At 41.3% G+C, this 16312-nt stretch overlaps 1 protein-coding gene across 13 annotated transcripts in view; it reads right to left on the bottom strand.

Moving 5' to 3' along the window:
* Window positions 1-16312, bottom strand: part of WNK1 (WNK lysine deficient protein kinase 1) — a 171004-nt gene that overhangs the window by 59306 nt on the left and 95386 nt on the right. For 10 of the 13 annotated variants that reach the window (XM_073320396.1, XM_073320378.1, XM_073320387.1 and 7 more), the window contains 6 exons: window positions 15064-15283; window positions 14454-14790; window positions 13065-13252; window positions 3885-3962; window positions 2148-2273; window positions 653-1126 (listed from right to left, as the gene is read on the bottom strand). In XM_073320396.1, coding sequence (XP_073176497.1) covers window positions 653-1126; window positions 2148-2273; window positions 3885-3962; window positions 13065-13252; window positions 14454-14790; window positions 15064-15283 — 1423 coding nt within the window. Of the gene's footprint in view, window positions 1-652; window positions 1127-2147; window positions 2274-3884; window positions 3963-6614; window positions 7809-13064; window positions 13253-14453; window positions 14791-15063; window positions 15284-16312 lie in introns of all 13 variants that reach the window. The other 3 variants (XM_073320443.1, XM_073320424.1, XM_073320462.1) reach the window with 2 other exon arrangements.

Consider the following 16312-nt stretch of genomic DNA (forward strand, 5'->3'; position numbering starts at 1 on the left):
CATTTCAATGTAATATATATTACATTACAATAGTGGTAAACATTATATGTTGGACCTATATTCCCATCACTACGCAGTTTGTCCCTTTTATACTGACTGCAGTAAATGTTTAACTTCTAAATAATCAGACACTGATTAGCTCCTGTCCATCATCTCAACATTCCATGTTTGCATCTGATACTTCACTCATGTCCAGGGCTCACAGTTTGGTTTATTGTTAAGATATCAATTTTCCCCCAATGAGTTGTGCCAAAAGACTGGCATTGCCAGACACCCCACACAGTGTCTTTCCAGGACACAGACCAGCATTTTGATGTCTTTGGCAGGGGTAATAAAATATTATCAATTTTCAAATTCATAGTTGTCACATATAGCAGAAAAAAATACTAGCTCTTTTAGAGAAATTCCATTGCCAATAAATCCATAGTTAGGTGTCCAAAAACAAAATAAAATTTCATGAAACTATGCCCTCTTGCATACAAGTGCAATGAGAGAACTCATCTGTTCATTTTTTAAAAAAAAAGGACAAAATGTGGCTTGTTCTCTCTCCTGCCAAATTTGGGTATTGGCAAGTATCTGCAGCACGCAGATCAGGTCTAGTGCCCCAGAGGAACAGAAGATGAGAAGACCTCTTGCTGGCTTGCAACAATACCTGATACAAAGCATCTCCAGCCGGAAGTGCAGTTTCAGCAGCTTGTCCAAGGCTGGCTGGTAATCCCATGGACTGAACAGCTGGCTGCAGGAGCTGTGGGAGAACCTGGCTGGGCAGCTGGGCCGCAGACTGTAGAACAGCTGGAAGCTGGCTAGGGACAATGGTTGATCCTACAGGGATAGCAGCTGCTGCAGCAGATGTGGCCAGAGTGAGTAATGGCTGGTTAATTCCAGCTGCCATAGAGACAGGCAGAGACTGGAAGCCTGGCTGAGCCACTGACGCATGAGGTGCCGCTATGGGGAGCTGAGAGACTGAGAATTGGGGGAGCAGGGAGGTTGACAAGGACTGTCCCATAGGGAGAAAATGAGAGCCAATGGGGATGGTTGGGGCAACTGATGGTTGAGGGAGAGAAGGTGCTGCAACAGGTAACTGAGGTTCGCCTTGGATGATCGGCACTGCTTGGGAAACAGGAAGCTGGGGATGCAAAGAAAATAGATATAGACTTTTTAGGAAGCAGGGTTGCAGAAAGCAGATTTTTAATGTATGAGTCAAAGAAAAAAGAATTATTTAAGTTATCACACCCTTTAAGAGTGGAGTGGGGAAAGTAGTTGGTAGAGAGGCTGGAGAGTGGATTGCTGTTCCAAAGGGTTCTCATTTTGCAATTCGTTCCTGAGGATCTCTAAACCACCTTTTGCAACACATACGTTGTGTTGGGGTGGAACAGCAAGGTCTGAACACTGCTGCAGCATCAACATGTATGTAAACGGACTCTGGTCCTCTCTCATTCTAATTCTACAATCAATCCTCTCTCCCTTGCCACTGTCAGCATACAGAGAATGGCAAAGGTCATGTCAACTGAAGCCAGCAATCAACTGGAAAAGAAGTTCAAACATACAAGCAACAAAAACCCTTTCAATTTATCAAAGCTCACATTCATGGTATCAAAAAACGTGAGTCAATCTGAAATAAAACCATTCAGTAACAGAAGCATTTTGGCCAAGGAGTGAAGGAAGAAGGCTGGTAGAAAAGAGGAGGACAGTTCAGAAGAGGCAGTGTACATGGCTCATTAACTGGAGAACAAATTTTTGATTATGAACACAAATGTAATTTGGACGGAGAAGGTTTCTCCTACATAAAGTGTCAACAATGCCACATGAAACTCCTCAAAGTGCAAGTGACATTATTTTAATCTTTGCAGAAGTTGTGTCTTGTCACATTTTAGACAATGTGACAAAGATCTCTATGTAAGAAAGGCCTCCTTAAGTGCTGTCACTTCTCAACTGAACCACTGAGCTTCTGCCACATATTCCAAAGAAAGTTTCCAGGCACAATTTTTTTAAAACATAGTATGATAATCGTGTCACCTCCAGCAGTATTTTCTGAACCATTAGGAAAGAAGGCAGACCAATAAAAGAGGCAGCCAACAAAGGAAGAGAAGAGAAATCTCCTAACTTTGCAAAAGACCAACTTTAACTGCTTGAGTCCCAGCTGGTACCTGAGGCATCGGCATGATCAATGGAGTCTGAGAAACTGGTTGTGATGGGGTAGATCCACTGGAAACTGATGACTGCTGCAGCTGGTACTGTCCTGTCTGCTGGGAAGGAGCCAGCTGCTGTGCACTCTGTTGCAAGGAGGAAAGACGGCAAGAGATTATTTCTCTTCAGATAAAAACATTCCTCAGATTTAGATGCATTTGTGTAGATTTTTCCTAGGTTTTCACTCTCTCATTAAATACAGGAGATAACCATATACGATAGCTGTTATTCAGCAGTATTAAAATAGCTCTGGCACCAACACTGAGCCCTAATATTTCACTAGTTACAATGGAAGCTAACACATCCTGTTAATAGAATCAGTGTAAATGTAAAAACAAACAGAATATTATTCAGCATAGAAAATATTTCATATCATGAAAGCCAGACGATCAGACAGGGCTACCTAGAATAGGCAGATGTCAAAGATGTCAAGAGAAGATGTACAGTTTTTCTGAGTGGAACCCCTGTTGTGTACCTATCAGAAACACAGATGTGGGAACAAGTACAGTAACTCCTCGCTTAACACTGTAGTTATGTTCCTGAAAAATGCGACTTTAAGAGAAACGATGTTAAGCAAATCCTATTTCCCCATAAGAATTAATGTAAATTGGGGGGGGAAGGAGTTAGGTTCCAGGGAAATTTTTTTCATGAGACAAAAAACTATATTATATATACATAAACACAAAGTTTTAAACAAGCAATTTAATACCGTACACAGCAATGGTGATTGTGAAGCTTGGTAGAGTTGGTGAAGTTAGAGGGTGGAAGAGGGTGGGATATTTCCCAGGGAATGCCTTACTGCTAAATGAGGAACTAGCATTCGGCTGAGCCCTCAAGGGTTAACACATTGTTGTTAATGTAGCCTCACTCTACAAGGCAGCACAAATGAAGGGAGGGGAGACAGCATGGCAGACAGACAGAAACAGAAAGACACACCCTGTGTGTGTGGGGGGGGGGGGAGAGAGAGATGCACATTGCCCCTTTAAGTACACTAACACCACTCTAAGTACATTGCCTTTTTAAGTACATCAGGAAGTTGAGACAGCAGCTGCAGCCAGCAAGCTCTCTCCATCCTGAGCCCTGTCGTGTCCCCACCCTGCTCTATATGGAGAAGGGGTAAGCAGGGGGACACCCTGACATTAGCCCCCCTTTTTCTTCCCCCCGCATAGCAAGCAGGAGGCTCCCGGGAGCAGCTGCAAGGCAGAGGGCAGGAGCACCACATGGCAGTGCGGGGAGGGACAGCTGAATTGCCAGCAATTGATAGTCTGCTGGGCAGCTGCCGCACAGGGAACTTAGGGGATCTGATGGGGGGCTGCCGGTCCACTCTGGTTCCAAGCTCCCACCAGCTAGCTGCTACGGACTGCTCTTCCTGCAAGCAGTGGACAAAACAGGCGGCTGCCAAACAAGGTCATAAGGGAGCACTACGCAACCTTCAATGAGCATGTTCCCTAATTGATCAGCAACATAACGAAACAACGTTAACCGAGACAACTTTAAGTGAGGAGTTACTGTATATTAAACAGCTAGTATGACTGTGATTTCACATTATCCTACAGTTACACTAAGCATAGCTGCTTCGCATTAAACCTGTCCAAAGAAGTCAAGTTTCAGAGTAGCAGCCGTGTTAGTCTGTATTTGCAAGCTGCAAGTTAAACTTACTACACATCAGTCCCGCCTTTAGGAACAGTTATTCTTACCTGCTGACTTGGCTGTGTAGGCTGGGATGGTACTCCCACCGATATACTACTTGAGGCTGACTGGCCTTGCACCTGTGTCTACAGGGGAAAAAATGGAAACCGGTAGAATCATACTGGGCATTTCTGCAACAAGCATCTATAATTTCTGACTAGGATGGTCTAATTGGAACAAATTTCTAGTGAATCCTAAACAATACTATGGCTTAAGTTTAATATGGAGATATTCAACAGAGCAGAGCATTATGGGGAAGTGATTAGCTCTATTTTGTTAAGCTTTCCAGAAAAACTAATACAAAAAAAAAACAACCTGTGAAAACTAAAACAGCCCTCCACATTAGGCAAGTCAGTCTATCAGTTTCATCCTTCCACAGTGTTTCTTTAGGATCTGCGTCAAGCTGTCCTGGTACAATAGCCGGGAACAGAAGGCATTAAACTTTACATTTACATACTGTGAGCACACTTAGGTGGCCAGGGGTAAAAGAAAGACAATGAAAAAAGGATATGAAATCTGTATCCTTGAGCATCAGCTGAAGAAAGATACAGAGTTCTAGACCAGTATTAAATCAAGCCTGTGTGTGTGTGTCCTGGGCTCACTTTGAAAGACATGTCAAAAATCCAAACCAAATCATTTCCAGATTCTCAACACTAATAAATGTTCAGAGCCTATCAGTTGGATCAGCTGTCGGAGAGACAGAGGGTTCCAGTCCACAGAGTCCTAGCTAATACAAAAAGACATCTTTGAATAAATAAGCAAATAAAAGAATGGATGAATGACATTACAAGTGAATGTGGAAGAGACTGAAGAAACGATATGGTAACTAGCCCCTCAGCAGTTTTGTTCCCACTTGACTAAATATCTTTCTGTATCAGAAACTGGGACATACAGTAACTATACACCTTAGTACAGCCCAGAAAGCAACAGTCACCCAGCTCTCTTTCTTAGTTTGTCACTCTTCAGTGGGAAGGCTAAAAAGTAGAAAGTGTCTAGTGCATTTAGAAAGTTGCATAAAGTACTGTATGAAATATTATTCCTTCAAATTATTAAAGCCACAAGATTTCCCTTAGACAGTGTACAAACCTGCAGTATATTGTTTCCATTAATACTTTTGGAAAGCATTCCTGTGATTTAAGAAAAAACCTTGGAAAGCATACCACCATCCAGGGAAGCTTTTTCTTTTACTCTTAATAGTTTCTTGAAGGCTTTGCCTATGTTACAATTTAAATGGTACATACCAAGATAATACCTCTTCAATATGAGGACACACTAAGTCCTAAATCATGCACTATTTTAACACATTAGTCAAGAGCTCTTAATAAAATATCTCATGTATGGATTATCTTCCTTATTTTGGGCTACCTTCCCAGCCATTTGTTTAGTCTTTAACATACAACAAACTTCAGTAAGTCGTTTCCTATGTAACAATATTTATAGGGTACTATAATCCCACATTGTTTCAAAGCACTTCACTAGACTTTCACTCCACTTCACTCTGCTTACAGTGAAGGTTCACTATGCTCCCTTTGAGTGCAACAACTGTCAACAGATTAGTGCTTAGAAGCTGCATTCTGAAACAGCTATCACCACAATCCTCTACTTGTGTTGAGTGGGTGGGAAGAAAAGCAGTCTCCACTACCCCATGAGGAAAGCATTCAGACTGAATCCCTGGTTCCTGACCTTTCTACATCTATATACTGCAGAATAACAAAGCTCCTTTTCTTCCTAAACAACATCTCCTCCACTCCAAAAAATGGGCTAGCTCCACGTGCAACTGCAACAGTGAAGAAAGTCCGAACTTCACTGCTGAAAGGAGGAGAGTGAGGGAGAAGAGAAGTCTTCTTCTAGCTAGGTCCTCTCCTCTCCTGGCTATTGCAAGTGAAAGTACTACATGTACCAATAAAATATGTAAATTTCAACAACATTTAAGTTTGTTTTATTTTTAATAGTCCCAAGTTCTGCCATTATGTGGAAGTGATACCATATGAATATCAAGCTCAGACAATTTGTGCAATTGGCTTTTGTTTACATTTTAATTTATCAAAATAGTTAACTTGGAAAATAAACTTTCCTAAGTAATCTTCAGAGTGCTCCTTCAATAAATACATTCCCAGATCTGTGTATATTTACAGACACACCTCATCCCCTGAAATCCCTTTGAAATCTAGTAAGAGTTTCACCTGCTTCTGGACAGTGGACAGATCAATTGGCATTTTAGTTTTTCTATCCTACATTGTATGAATAGTATATTGTTAAACAGTATTAAATTCTTCAATTGAAGACACTGACTGCATGACCCAAGAACGCACGATTCTTTGGTCACAATATTTCTTCCCACAGAATTAGTCATACCTTACTGTACCCAATTCATAACCTCTTCAGGATGAAAAGCCAACCCTGCATTTCAGCCCCCTGCATCTCTGAGCTGAACATCAGCTAGGAAATAATGATAAGGAGTACTGACTATTTGCCACAAACATCAGAAGGCCCCAACTACCAAGATTTTGCCTGGGCTGAAGGTATAATGATTAGCTGTTGATGTCTCACTTGTTTAGGTGAGACCTTTTAAGATACTGAGATCCTAGTATATTACTGATATAGCGGGAACATATCCTCTAAATTCCAAGATCTAGAACAACTTTGAGTGGGGAAGGGAGGAGAAAGAAAGAAGGGAAACCTGGCTCTTAATTGTGTAAAGGAGGACTTAAACAGCAGAGAAATTCTGGAATGGTTGCTCCTGTAACCTGAGGGTAGAGTGTAGGTGGTCCTAATGAAAGCGAGGTAGACAAGGCCTGCTGAGCTGAGGCTCCCTGTTGGAAACAGATGAAGAGCTGTGATTCTTGAAATACCTTCTGAGGCAACGGGACAATGGGCAACGAGACATCTGAACCAAAAGCTGTAGATGACCCTCCTGTCGGGGGAGGAGACTGGAAATCACCAGTGTCAGAGGAAGTCAGCTGTGATGAATCACTTGAGTATTCTGGACTTCCCTCTGGCCAGCTGTGTCTGATAGATCCTGTTCTGGGCACTGTTAGCTCAGGAACAAGGTAGTTATACTGTTCCTCTGTCACAGGCTGGAGGCGACCATGCAACCCTGTTGCCTGAGTGGACTCCTCCTGATTAAAATCCATCGACCCCCGGCAGGTTCTGTAAATACGTTGAGGTAAGATACCCCCTTCTCCTGAAGCCGAATTTGCTGTGTGTACATGGAACTCAAAAACACAGCTTGTTCTGCCATCACCACTGTGAGTAAGCACAGCAGGTGCAGAATGAGGAACAAATACCTGGTGAAACTTCATCTGTGTGGAATCTGCACTTAATGGAGATGAAACACTGGACAATGGTGAAAGTGGGCTGATTCCAGAATCCAGCCTCAAGCTCTGTACATGTCTTGGCAGGAAGGTCTGCCCAGATTGGTAGTCATAAACAGAGTTCTGAAGAGGGCCACCTACCACTTGCTTCTGTTCAGGCACCTGTTTCAAGTACTCTTCAGTCCCATAGGAATTATATGCTACTGTATCGTAATGCTCTGGCAACTGTGGCTGGTAGCGCATGCCCACTAAGTAAACTGCTTCTTGAGGCATTCTATAGTGAGCATCCTCAGGAGGTGCTGAACTGACTTGAACATGTAGGGGCTCTCCAGTGACCCTATGAGCTGTAGTGCCCAGCATAACGACTGCCTCTGGTGTCCAATTTGTGGGGCTACCACCAGGTGGAAATAAACTCTGGCCAGTTTTCAGCAAGGGCTGGAAGTGGCATGTTTGGGCTTCCAAGAAGGAGGTACTCTTGCGCCGCTGAGAAATGGTGACCTTCGGCGGGCAGATAGGTGGTGGCGAGAAAGACACTGACCGTTCATGAATGGTTGGGAAAAATATCTGTGAATCTGGGAACGTTGGTGTTCCCCCACACGGATGCACCAGAGACTGAGGCTGTATTGATATGAACAAGACAAGTAATTCATACATTTAGAAATGAAAGGACATGAACATGCACAGCTCACTAGGCAGCTGTGTAGTAACCTTATAGAGTGACTACTCCAAGTTCATGATCAACAACACATACAATGCTTTGGAAATTACAAAAAAGAAAATATCCATTAAATACATCCATGGTGAACATGAATCATAGAATATCAGGGTTGGAAGGGACCTCAGGAGGTCGTCATCTAGTCCAACCCCCTGCTCAAAGCAGGACCAATCCCCAACTAAATCATCCCATCCAGGGCTTATGACAGCATATAGAAGTATTTGCTTTTGTTAGAAGCTGCTTTTCCATAACAACCCCCTTCTTCTCATTCACGAAAGAGAGAATTTGCTGCTGACAATGAAACAGACTTACTTTCACGGTACCTGCAACTGCTTTAAGTTAAGCCTTTGAGTTACTGATCTGTGTGCAAGTTATACCTAAAGAACAAATTCTGAATTAGCTAGCAGTGAGGCAACAATCTCTTGATTTTGTGTTTACAAGGTCCACAAAAAAGGCAAGAAAGGGAGGAGAAGAGATCTTCAGTTTTTGGTTACTTAACTCAGATTATCTCCCATGAAGATATATTTTTGTTACCCTCTCAGAAACCATTCAGTACTTGCTACATGCTAAAAGGCAATGGAATGACCCTCCTAAGGTTGCAAGATTAAGCCATCTGTTAAGAGTCACTCATTATGTTACATCATCTTTGGACTCAGTTTTTTTCAACTGCCCTTCCTATTTGTGGTACTCAATAGGCAAGCCATTAACACTCATTAGAATTGACTAGACTACTCCTGTATCTCCAATCTGAATAGACCTGTACTAAACCAGCAGTGACGTTCTCAAAAGCAAGTTACACACTTTCTGATTTAAGTGTTAGGTTAGGCTCATCCTGGCTTTTTTCCCCAAGGGTCAAAATGAAGGGTGAGGAAAGGTTGTACTGTAATTTGTAACAGTGATGCAATTTCACTATATATGACACTACTTATTTTCATTAGCACCTCATACTTTCTACACCAACAGTACTTACATATTTAATTTAATTCCTCTTGGGAGAACAGCAGCAACCGTGCAATCACTGACAACTACTACAGGCTATTGAAGTCAAAGAAATTGCCAAGAACTGCTTCCAATTGGCTAGAAGTTCAAGTCAGTTAGGAAGATCTGGTTCAAGGATAATTCAACAGCAGGGTAACAATCAAGAGCATCTATTTCCAAATGTTCAGTGAGATGCTTTCATCTCACTTTGCCCCAGCGTATTGAGCCATGATGCAATATTGCCCCTCTTTTAGGAGGATTCTACAAGAGCTATCAGCAACTGATTTCTCCATGACATTGTGATTGATTATAGTGAGCTCAAAGAATCAAACAGATCACTTAATTTCCCCTCTGGAAAAGCAGCAGCAAACTCCCATAGTGCACAATACAGCGTATAAGGACATGTCCTTTATACTCTATTCCTGTGTTCTGGAAATTGATTCCGTATTCCCAAAGTTCCCCTTAAAAGGAAATATTTCCTCAAATTAAAGAATAAATTGAAGCCAAACACACTTCTAACTTCAAACAGAATCAATTACTCTAGAAAGAGCCTTCCATTCATGCTCTTAGTATCTAACATCTGCTCTAACAGAAGCAGTCTTTCCACCTCAAAACACAATATTTATATAGGAATCAATGGAAACTTAATTGTAACTTCCCTCCAGAATCAAACAGAAGGATGCTGAACTGTTTGCTACTCCTACTGATTTGTTTTAACATTATAAATCTAAAAGGTCACTGTCCCCACTAAAACAATCCTCTGGAGCAAACCAGCTGCTACTAATAAGTTTTAATACCTGGTCATATTTGACATTAACAATTTTATCCAGGACCTGAAAGAATGTCACTGACTGCCTAAAAGCAGAAGCAGGTGCACTAACCTTATGGGACAGACTAGATTGCAGCTTCTCTCTTTATCTTCTGTGATACATTTAGTCCTTTCCCTAAAACTTTAATTGAACTTGGTGCCAACATTTCTTATTAGTTGTTACATAGATTCATAGATATTTAGGTCAGAAGGGACGATTATGATCATCTAGTCTGACCACCTGCACAAAGCAGGCCACAGAATTTCACCCACCCATGCGATAAGCATGGTGCTTCCCAAAGAGAAGGGATCAGCACTCTAGTTGCATAGGGCATAGGATTTAAAAAAAAAATCTGCTCCTCTTTACTTTTATTAAACCAAACCAGGATGTATTTAATGGTAACTTATCTTTGTGTGCCAGGAGGCGTACAGTAACACATACAGGAGTGACAAAGAGGGAAGGCAGGCTGGAGCGTCGGTGCTTGCGTGGAGAGGCAGAGTGCATGGGCAGGACATTCTCCAGTACTTTAGAAAGCTTTTCTGCAAAGGTTTCCTCAGGGGCAGTCCGAAGGTAGGAAGGAGAAAGAGGTGCACACAATGCTGGTGGTAGGGTAGAAGGAATACTGGGAGGGATGCAGGGCAGAGAGGGAACAGCAGAAAGATGGGGGACACAAACTGACATGCTACGACCACGTTGAGGCTAAGGAGGAAAACAAAATTAAGACATGAATGCTTTAAAAACGAAAAGTTGGACAACTGTAATGAGCTAACACAAAAAGTCACACATACATGTTAAGACTAATGCTGATTGCTATGTATGCAAAGAGATATGAGGGAGTTTAATGAAGGCCAGCACACAGGGAACAGGAAGTGTGCACCTCTGAGGACTTGCTTGCCTTGGATTATTCAACAGTGAAGAGTGTTCCATTAATGCTCCTACCAAAAGCAATTTGTATGTGCACACGAAGAGCAGGGCTGACAGATAGGAGATATTTTCTCACTGTACACTCATTTCAGGAAGCTTTGAAACAGTATTTCCAGTACCAAGCAACTCTATACATGAAAGACCCTCGGTGCTTAATTCACAGCCTTCAGATGTCCACACTAAGTTGGACTGGGGGAAGGCGTGTACGTCAGAGTCAGTGATACTTGTCTCTCCAGTCTTTCTGCTTGCACAAAACCTATTTCATTTTCTATGAAGGAGTTTAGCTTCCTATACATATAACTGGACTGATATGGTAATAACTTGACTGAATCAAGTCCTAAATCTATCCTAAGAAATTAAGCATCATCCACAACATGAATTGTGGAGCAAAAAGTTAGAGTTTAATATTTGGAAAAAAATTGCTTCTTTAATATTAGATTTATTGCATTTTCTAGAAGATGGCTTTGTTAAATAAAGAGCCAAGATTTTGTGATTTTGACACAACCCAGAAGCCATTAGGTCAAAATCTGACCCAATTAAATACTTGTAAAAAAGAAAGAAGTGGAAAGATGGAAGTGTTAGTATAGCAACCAGCCCATAATTTCAAGATTTGTTCCTCTAGTCATTGAAATGTCTCACAATGAACTGCCCCTTTGCCTTCAAAGACAATTGAACTCAGAATGTAAAAAAATCCAGAAAAATCCAGATTGGTGGTTTTCTGGTGGCCTACCACTGATTTTAGCAAGATTTTTCAGATTAGTATCTGGACTGCTCAGAAGAATTGTTAGTGGGTTCCCTACTGTTACTCTAGCCATTCAATCTGGAAGCCAGGCATGTCAAGACTGGAATGTTTTCTCATCATAGCCACATCCTTGGATTGAAATATGGAAAAGTAAGAGAGCAAGCAAAGGACTACTTTAGACAGCTTAGAAGCTTAATTTGATTAACAATCAACAGCGCCACAAACCTTCAGGTTAAGTGCCTTTGAAAAGGATGGAGAGGCCATTTATTCATCAATGCAATTGGTAAGTTTCTTCAAAGAGAAAGGCTGACACCACTAACAACTGCAATAAAATTCCCTGCTATAGATGCCAAAACGGAAACCTGAGGATTCCCAAGACTCAACAGAAAATGGTTTTGTATTCTCCAGATATGGTACCATTATTTGCCTCTGAGTTTGCAAATGAAGGAGCCAGCAATGACAGCTGAATGGAAATATAAATACTACAGCGGTGAGAGGCAGGATTTTTTTTTAAGAGCTCCTACAAAGTCAGCATTGAAAATGTATCAAGGGGGGAAAAAAGGGGTGCCAAATAAAGGGTAACAGATGAATAGTGGAAAAGGTATTTGTGGCCTTTGCAGACTTTCCAGGGAAAGGAATATGCATGGCAACTGACAAGCAACTCAACACAAGCTATAAATAAAATGGGAACACACAAATGTGGATCTCTCCAATCTGGAGTGCTTACATGCAGCATTCTATAATGGTTCAAAATTCTTACCTGTGACACCTGTAATCAAAGCCTTACAGAATATACATGTAGCAAGTTCATATTTATAGAGCAGCTCTCATTAAGTTATTCCAATACCTCTGTCTGTCCTTTCAAGAACTCTTGGTGCTTGGAACTTCCACACTTACTGTTAAGTGTAGCAGAAGCACAGCTATCCTGAGTGAGACTAAGCATAGACTTAAATGTGAGATAATACCCTCAGCTTAGGTTTGCATCAGTCAAGACTGATACTGATCCACCCATTTCACTCTAAATGCATGCCGGGAGGGGGGTGGGGGGAGAGACACGACACACGGGACGGGACACCCCAGATTAATTCCTGTTCATCCTAAGTGAAGTGCTGCATTTGAGAAGGTCTGCATACAGCCTGAAGTGTTTCACCTCCCAGATAGATTCTGCATTTGCATACAATATGCACAGGTTTGGCAGAATTCAAGTTGTATTTTTTTTATATAAATTTTGACATAATAGCAATGTATATTTTAAGCATTTTTATTATAGATTTAAATTGTCAGTTGTGCAAAACTATAGGCTTAAGCACTTTTCAATATTAATTTTATCAATTTAAATTTCAGAGTTGTGGAAAATTATGGCAGACAGATGTGAGATTCAAAAAGTTAAGCTTTATAACTATTATAACAGAAACTGCCAATATCTCATGCCAAAACGTACAAAGTAAGTATCCCTAAATCAGGCTCAAGTTCTCAAGCAGCATTTTTCTTTGTTTGCCTATCTGTCAATTTTGATCATCTATGGAAATATTTTTTCATCATTTGCGTGTATGGTAAATCAACATTTACCAACAAAAATCTTATCCTTCCAAGCTTAAATATATACACTGCAGATTGAAAGGCAAGAGGAAAGTTTGCAACAAAAACAGACAAACAGAATGAAATAATCCATAGTGTTCTGTGTGCCTTTTGAGGTTTGTGCTTACCACTGTGGGTAGCTGATATCCTCCATGTTGTTGAGACTGCGCTTGGCCAACTGAAGCTGTGTACCCCTGGATTGTAGCTGTTGAAATAGTCTGTTCATGCTGGGAACCATAGGACACAGTTTGCTGGCTACTCACACATGATTCAGTATGAACAGATGATCCCTGCCCGCTGTCAACAGCCCCATCAGCTGCAGATAAAGACCACAAGACTTTAGTTTCAAAAACAGTACTGTGGACTCACAAGTTTTAGTCTTGCTTGAATATTAAAAGTCCAGACTTTCAAAAATGGGTGCCTAAAGTTAGGCTCTGAAATATATGTTGCTTGATTTTCCGAAGTGCTAAGCTCCCAGCAGTTCCTAAGTGAAGTCAGAGCTTACAAGTACTTTGCACTGTCAAAGTCAGGCCATTTATTCAGGTGTTTAAGTATGAATTTGGAAGTCTAACTTTAGGCACCCTTCTGAAAATCTTGGCCCTAAAAACTTTAGTAACTGCATGCAAATAATGTCAGTCACACAACCTGCCCTGATTACAGGATGTCTTCCCACCTCCTCCAGGCTCCGCAACATGTCCTATATTGAACTAAGGTCTTCAGGGCAGGGTTTACTTTCGTTGTGTCATCTACAGTACACTGGCAGTTTTAAAATATTTTATTAATTATTAAGAGGAAAACTGATCCAAAACAAAGATTCTCTTCCTCCACTATAGCAAGCCTATATATGGATATAACCCTGAGTATTCTGTCTCAGAGCTCCATCTCCAACTCTAAACTAAATTGATCCGTAGTATCAGGAGACGAGCGTGGAAAGCCACTGACAATCATTTCAACAGCTCCTTTACCTAGACAGAGTTATCAAAAAGTTATTCCCAACTAAATGTGGAAGTAAGAAATTTGCTTCAATTCTGCCTTGCTCTGGACCTCACTGGCTCTTTTGAAAATGTTATCAGGTCCTCTCTGGTAACTAGGGGTTCTTTAGTATTATTATTATTTTCAAAGAGGATGAACAGCTTCATTGCCTTGCACACATAGGTGTATCTTTCAAGTCTGAGTATATCCAAAATAAAATCTTAATATCCAGGTGCCTATATAGGGCAAATGGTAACTTATGTTTCTCTCATTTTAGTAGTGCATATATGGATGGGAGATCAACTAGCTTCTCACTATTTTCTCTTCCTCTTACAGTCATATACTACTAGAGAGTTCCAGATATGAGAGCAAGAAATGAAGCAACAACTCATTACTTTGGATACCCCACTGTGGGCAGAATTATCAGCATCATGTAACCTGATTTTTCACTTGAAAGGGAAATCAGTAAGACTCCCCAGAAGGAAGGAAAGTAAAATTAAAGGAAGTGGGAGTACATCCTGAATGGCCTGAGGCAATATACTTACACAGAACAGATATGCCGGGCTGTTGATATTGCAGCTGTTGGTGCTGATCAGCCTCTGGCTCTTCAGGCTCTACTTGTGTGGACACTGATGCTGAAGTAGTGGGGATGGCAGTGATGCCAGTGGCAGATGGAGGGTGCTTTGCCCCTGCCTGGGTAGCATTTGTTTGTAGCTGCTGCTCCAACTGCTGCTTCTGACTGATTTCTTCCTGCTTTCTTTTTTCCTGCTCTTCTCGCACCAACTGACGCTGCTCTCGCTTTCGCTTGATCAGAGACACTCTGTCCTTGATTGCTTTGGCCATTGTCTTGTGATCCCCTTCACAGACATACCCTGACTCCACCTAAAGCAAGACACATGGATGTTCACAGAAGTCATATTACCAAGCAATGGTAATATCACATCTTGCCACAGCAATACAAGTACAGCTCTGCTGTATAATCTTCAACTTCCCAGTCTCCTCTGAAGGTTAGCTCCAAACACAACCAATCCCTCACCCCCTTACATCAGCCAGGGCAATAAAAGGATGGCAGGTTACACCCTAACCTCAGAAGAAAGTGTGTCAGTTGATCTAAAAACACTTACAAATGCCCCAAAAGGGCACAAGAGCCCTTACCATTTCTTGTGCTACATCCTCTGGGACATCTCTCTCCAAGTCAAAGGAAAACTCTATTGCCTCATTGTCCTTGTATTTGCCCTTAAGCTTTTTGATATCCTCAATTCGTAACCAGAGCTTGATGGCAATCTTCTCTCCATCATCTTCCTCTGCTAGTTCTACCCGCACACCAGTCTCTTCTTGGAAGAAAGCATGGTTCAAAAGGTCCTTGATAGCATATCTACACATACCAGGGTAGAGAAGTGGAAAAGGAGAGAAGATACACAATAATTAGGTTTTGACAAAATCAGTAAGGAACATCATCTTCCTTGAATGGCGATCCCAAAAAGCTTACTCTCAGCTTTTCATACTACTCCCATTAACTCCTCTGTTTGTTTTGTGGGATGGGGGATTAAATCACTGTTTCAATTTTGCTTTTCCGGTGCCAATTTTTGAAACTTTTTAAGATGCAATCAAAGATTAACCCCAAGATGATGCAAAAGCTTAAGCAGTCAGTGGCTTAAAATTCACTTGCATCTCAACTACAAATACCTAATCCTAGCAGCACAACATCATGTTACTTACTTAAAATAATGGACAGCATGTCATAAAAACTCTTGAAACTGTATGGCTTTTTGAAGGTTAAAGTACCATAATGCATCTGTTACTCCACATATTGGGCACAGTGGACACTACCATTTAAATAAACTAGTCCGTATTCTATTCAAGATGGTCTCCAAACCCTCGACCAGTCATCTCCGCACTGGTTACCCAACTGTCTCATTCCATTTGAGATCTGTATTTATTTCTGACAGCCCTGGCAACGAATCAGTGACCAACGATCTCCATCATCCCTCTCAGCACAAGTAGTAACATTACCAATGCTGGAGAGAGCTTCACCTATCTTCCTTCCCACAACTGGCAGATGTCAGTGACACCAGGCCTCAGCGACTAAGTGGAAGGGAGATGGGTATTTGATGAAAGGAATAATGCTCCACTTCACACTTCCTTTTACCTAGGTTTAATTATGGTCTTATGCCCTAAATTCAGGCCTTCAACTTTAGTGCTATTTGGGAAGCACTGGTGCAGATTATATTCCAAACAATACATCCCTGCTGAGTACAAATGGTGATGTCAAACTGTACAGGCACAGTGAGATAGAGCATCAATGTTCTCTACTACAAAGAGTGACTGGGTTTGAACACAGTTGTGAATAATCAAATCAGCTAACTCAATGTGATCAGTATAAAATAGTCCAAATCACACTCAG

The sequence above is a fragment of the Lepidochelys kempii genome, chromosome 1, assembly GCF_965140265.1.
Source record: "Lepidochelys kempii isolate rLepKem1 chromosome 1, rLepKem1.hap2, whole genome shotgun sequence".
NCBI lineage: Eukaryota > Metazoa > Chordata > Testudines > Cheloniidae > Lepidochelys > Lepidochelys kempii.